Source organism: Lactuca saligna, chromosome 2, assembly GCF_052625555.1.
Source record: "Lactuca saligna cultivar CGN05327 chromosome 2, ASM5262555v1, whole genome shotgun sequence".
NCBI classification, from domain to species: domain Eukaryota; kingdom Viridiplantae; phylum Streptophyta; class Magnoliopsida; order Asterales; family Asteraceae; genus Lactuca; species Lactuca saligna.
In genome coordinates, this window is record NC_136418.1 from 107112314 (window position 1) to 107117721 (window position 5408).

The window sequence follows — 5408 nt, forward strand, 5'->3', positions numbered from 1 at the left end:
AATGAAAAGTTCATCAAAAGTCAAAGTAAGTAAACTTTAAGTCAGCAATCTTTCTCTTATTGATGTTACATCAAACTCATATTTTTGTTGAATCATCCATTAAATCTTAGTTTAATTCTAATTTATTTCAAGTATTTCGAAAGATCAACCCCCTCCCTTATTTTTAGTTTTAATTATAATTTTACAAGTATTTTTGCAAAGAGGTTTTTCATAGAGTTATTAAATCGAACCAATCTTTACAGATTCGACCTATTTACCACTATACACAATTTTATTGTAAAAGATTTAGGGATATTTATTTTGTTGGCCTCGACAACCACCAGAATTTACCTGATTTGGCTGGGTGTTACACATGGTTGTTACTTGGAATTGGTTCCTAAAATGGGCATAGATCCTAATTATAAAAATAACAACGAATTAATACCGTAATTAGCCCTTAATGCTAGAAGGGAATCTAATGTGGTAAATTTTAGCTTGGTATATGTTTTATACTATGGATTTTTTGATAAATTGTGATAAATGTTTTTGGGTTATAAACCCACGTATCTCACAATACATCTTTATCTTGTGTATCTCTTTTAATGCCATGTATCTCAAGTACTAGTTCCAAGATGTAGATTGACTTGGTGATGTTGAAGTCCATGTGAGACTTATATGGAGTGATAAGTTACATTTGAATCAATCTTGTAATCGTAATTTGTTAAGCTATGATTGCTTGATACAATTTCGGTAACACCTAACGGTTTTGTTTTGATAACTCATGTCTTATTTGAACTCTATTGCATGATTTGAAAACTTAAGTAGTTTATTCATAGCTTTGAAAAAGTTTGAAAAATTGGAGGTGTGACATATTTTGTCCACTGAATTTGTAAACGTTCTTTAAGTTTGAGTGCTTAATATATACATCTTTTTAGGTAACATTGTTGCACATTCACGTTTATATAAGAATATCACATTTGTGACGCTTCATACACTAACCCTCATAGATTTATGACTTCATACTGTAATACAAGATATAGGCTAGTCGATTGACTAAAAAAGAAAGATTCAATCGTACTCATATACAACTCATAAATGTAATGTTATTGACCGTGCTTATGCTATTTTGAAAATAAGATTTCCAATTCTAAAGCAAACGACTCCTTATCCTTTTCCAATACAGTGAAACAAAATAATTGCATGTTTCACGGTCTATAATTCTACATGAAAATGCAAAATTTACGATCAATTATTTATGTATTTTGAAGAGTACACCATGTCTACTCTTAGAGTACTAGATGGAGAAATTTTGGAACAAAACTTAGGAAGGGGCTCTCAAGCCATGGATATATGACCAATTCTCATGATCACATTGGTAATAATTTATTTTCAAATGCCTTAAATAAAAATTATATGCAACATACCATGTCCAATTTGGATTTTAGTATATTTTTATGGATTACCAAAGATTATTTATGATGATATTTCTTATGATGTTCTATGATATTTACAATTCAGTAAATTTATTTAAATGTTTTATTAAACATAAATAATTCATTTAGCAAAAAAAATAGAATGTTAATCGTTTTCATTTAACACGTTTATTCAACAATTTTACCAAACAACATGAATCATTTTAAGACTTTTAATCAGTCATACTTATTAAATCATTCAGGTATTACCACAACTTATAATTTTTATTCCATTCTAAAAACACAATTCTTATTCCATCCTAAAAAAACAAACAAATACACTTTTGAAAGTTGAAACATTTCAACAAAATCTCACCTAACCATGAAGTTATAATATTTTAAATATTATTTAATTTGGATTAATAAGTTATCATCGCATTTGCACGCGTCACCTCTAACTTGGCCTCTGTGCTCTCATTTAGGTAGTTGATCAGTACGGCCGGCGGAGCTATCTATGAGACTGAAGCAAACGGTAACATAGACTCTGCATCATCAACGACCTTCGTTCTGCTTCGTGTATCAATCGGTGGTGTTCTCTTTGTAGTGAGAAAGAAAGATGATTCTAATCAGGTCGATTCGTCCAAATCGACGAGCTTTTTCGTCAATGTTGGATCTGCAACCTCGCTCCCTGTACTTCTCCTCATCGGCGGCGGCTGTGGAAGCGGAGCGAACGATACGAGAAGGTCCGAGAACTGATTGGAAAAAAGAAGAGATTAAGTCCGTTTACGATTCTCCTCTTCTCGACCTTCTCTTTCATGGAGTACGTTTCCTCTTTTCCCTTTTCCCTCTTTACATTTTATGATTTTATTTACTCTGGTGATTGGAACGTTTATTTGTGTTAGCTTTTTAAGCCGAAATGCAAGTTAACACATCCCGATTTTATCGTATCGTTGTTAGGTTTAATGATTGACATGAATTTCTAAACTCGTTCTTGCTATCACCATTAGCATGATGGATTTGCTGTGTAATCTTCCTTATGAAATGTGTTTTCTCACAGGCTCAAGTTCATAGACATGCTCAAAACTTCAGGGAGGTTCAGCAATGTACACTTCTATCCATAAAAACCGGCGGATGCAGTGAGGATTGTTCATATTGCCCCCAATCTTCTAGATACGATACAGGATTGAAAGCACAAAAGCTCATGAACAAAGACGCTGTTCTGGAAGCAGCACAAAAGGTACATTCAACATTTCCCCTAATCACCCATTCAATTTCTACACCCAAATGTATTCTAATCACAAGAATTCACCTTCTTACATGTCTCCACCATCACTTGTTAGGCAAAAGAGGCTGGAAGCACTCGATTTTGCATGGGTGCAGCATGGAGAGACACCATAGGAAGGAAAACCAACTTCAAACAGATTCTTGAATATGTGAAAGAAATAAGGTATGTAATAATGTAACTTGTAATCTCTTATCTTCAACCTACAAATACCTTATGAAATCTGATTATGTGTAATGGTTTTACAGGGGTATGGGAATGGAGGTGTGTTGTACTTTAGGAATGATAGAAAAGCAACAAGCTTTAGAACTGAAGAAAGCAGGTCTTACAGCATACAATCATAATCTTGATACATCAAGAGAGTATTACCCTAATGTGATTACAACAAGAACATATGATGAACGATTGGAAACCATCAAGCATGTTCGTGAAGCAGGGATTAATGTTTGTTCAGGTACTTTTGGTTAAATTATTAGGTTGAAGAGTTGATTTTGTTTTTAATTTTTTGATTTTATTTATAGGAGGAATAATAGGGCTTGGTGAAGCTGAAGAGGATAGAATTGGTTTGTTGCATACATTGGCTACACTTCCTTCTCACCCTGAAAGTGTTCCAATTAATGCACTTGTTGCTGTAAAAGGCACACCTTTGGAAGATCAAAAGGTATTTTGTTGTTTTATTACTAAAAGTTTTTGGAGTATAATTGCAATAATCAGTTTTTGGTTATTAGTAGCATCATCTCACCCTTTGTCATTTTTTTTTCCAAAAAAACTTGTAAAATTTGAGGGATTTTTCAGAAAAAACTAAAAAAGTTGAGGATTTTTTCGGAAACGGTTAGAAGGTTAAGGGTTTTTTATTTTTTATTTTTTACTGAAAAAAAAAAAGACAAAGTTGAGTGTTTTCAGAAAAAAATGAAAAACTAGAAGGGTTTTTTTATTTGTTTATTATGAAAAGTTGTACTATTATCTCTTCTTATTAGAAACATTGTGTTTAAAATTTTCCCAATTATAAAAATGTCATTCAAAATACAAAACTATTTTCAATGCTATAAACAGGTTGTTTTTCAAATAAAACCTCAGCTTTTTAAAATTTTCTCGGAAAAAACCCTCACAATTTTACAAGTTTTTTAATAACAAAACGGGCCAGATCGGAAAAAACGAAAAATTTCAAGGACTTTTTCAGGTAAAAAAATAAAGTTGAGGTTTAAATCCGGAAATAACACACAATATAAGGTCTTTAATAAGATTAACCCTCTATCATTTACCTTAGAATTCCTTAATTCTTTAAATAAATAACCCAATGTTGCAATACAAACAAACAAAAATATATTCATATTCTTTGCATTTATCCCTAAACAAAATGTTAAAAAAAAAAAATTGAGGTTTCATGGAGATAGATATAGTTGGGTAGATTTTTCAAAATTAATAAGAAAAAAATATATAGTGCAATGTTGTAATAGAAAGAAGAGAGAAATTGTCACAAGAATCCCAATATTTTTGAAAAAGTTACACTTCAATCCCAAGGTTTTTTTTTTTTGAACATAAAAGTCGCGATTACTTCATTTTGGCTCAAATTAACAATTTTTTTTTCTTTTAACAAAAAAGAGTAAATTACTGAAATCGTCTCTATGGTTTGGTTAAAATTGCATATTCGGTCCCTAACTTTTATTTTGCACTCGGATCGTTCCTATGGTTTGGTTAAAATTGCACGTTTGGTCCTAACTTTACGTATGTAAGGGACGAAAAACGCAACAAAATCAAAGCACATGGACGATCCAAATGCAAAAGAAAAATTAGAAACCAAACATGCAATTTTAACCAAACCATAGAGACGATTTCAGTAATTTACTCAACAAAAAACGACATATCATCGTGTTTTTCCAAATAATCAGGACTTTTATGCTCAAAAAAAAAAAAAACCTCGTGTCTAAAGTGTAACTTTTCCGAAAATATCATCACTTTCCAGACAATTGAAATAAATGAAAGTACATTCCTATATTTAGCATTTAGCCCTTTTCAATTTTTTTGGATATGAAGGCGGTTGAAATATGGGAGATGTTACGGATGATAGCAACAGCGCGTATCACGATGCCAAAAGCAATGGTGAGATTATCTGCTGGAAGAGTAAAGTTTTCAGTTCCAGAACAAGCTTTGTGTTTTCTTGCTGGAGCAAACTCCATTTTCACTGGTGAAAAGCTTTTGACAACTCCAAATAACGACTTTGATGCTGACCAGTCAATGTTTAAGCTCCTTGGTCTGATCCCAAAACCCCCAACCTTCTCCCATGATGATTCACAAGAACAACCTCTTCTTCAGGAAGCTCTTTCTAGCTCTGGTTGACATTTTTCAAACATGACAACTGTTGTATCTTGTTAATTGATATTCTTGATTAGGGTTAAGTTGAAGATGATGTAGGAGTTAGATGTATCAATAATGATTTGGTTTTTGGTTGGACTTTTTTTTTTTTTGGACTGAAACTGAAATCAATATCAAGAAACAAAAAAATAAAAAAGTGTAGTTGTTTTCGTTCAACCTAAAAAGATGGTAGTAGTAGGTGAGGAACGTGGACTTAGTCAAACGGATTAGGTTATGTTTGGTAAAAATAAGTTGGATTATCAGTTATTTTATTGTGTGATTTGTTGATTGGTAAAATCGGAAAACTAGTTTTTGATAAGAGTTTGTTTTTGTAAATGTTTCAAATATGTTATTAATTGTATCTATATTTTTCATTTTAGTTA

The 5408-nt window shown here is 31.8% G+C and overlaps 1 protein-coding gene across 1 annotated transcript; it reads left to right on the plus strand.

The window, feature by feature from the left end:
* Nucleotides 1-1824: 1824 nt before the first annotated feature.
* On the plus strand, nucleotides 1825-5126 carry BIO2 (Radical SAM superfamily protein). The gene is made up of 6 exons (XM_078979845.1): nucleotides 1825-2211; nucleotides 2449-2628; nucleotides 2732-2838; nucleotides 2922-3127; nucleotides 3195-3334; nucleotides 4708-5126. Exons 1-6 carry the CDS (start codon nucleotides 2008-2010, stop codon nucleotides 5008-5010), a joined length of 1140 nt encoding a protein of 379 aa, XP_078835971.1. The 5' UTR covers nucleotides 1825-2007; the 3' UTR covers nucleotides 5011-5126.
* Nucleotides 5127-5408: the final 282 nt, after the last annotated feature.

Bases quoted from the DNA above. Each gene is read 5' to 3' on its own strand.
- BIO2 (XM_078979845.1), top strand. From the start codon at position 2,008: ATGATTCTAATCAGGTCGATTCGTCCAAATCGACGAGCTTTTTCGTCA. The intron at 2,212-2,448 runs GTACGTTTCCTC...GTTTTCTCACAG, and splicing joins TCGACCTTCTCTTTCATGGA to GCTCAAGTTCATAGACATGC. The intron at 2,629-2,731 runs GTACATTCAACA...ATCACTTGTTAG, and splicing joins TTCTGGAAGCAGCACAAAAG to GCAAAAGAGGCTGGAAGCAC.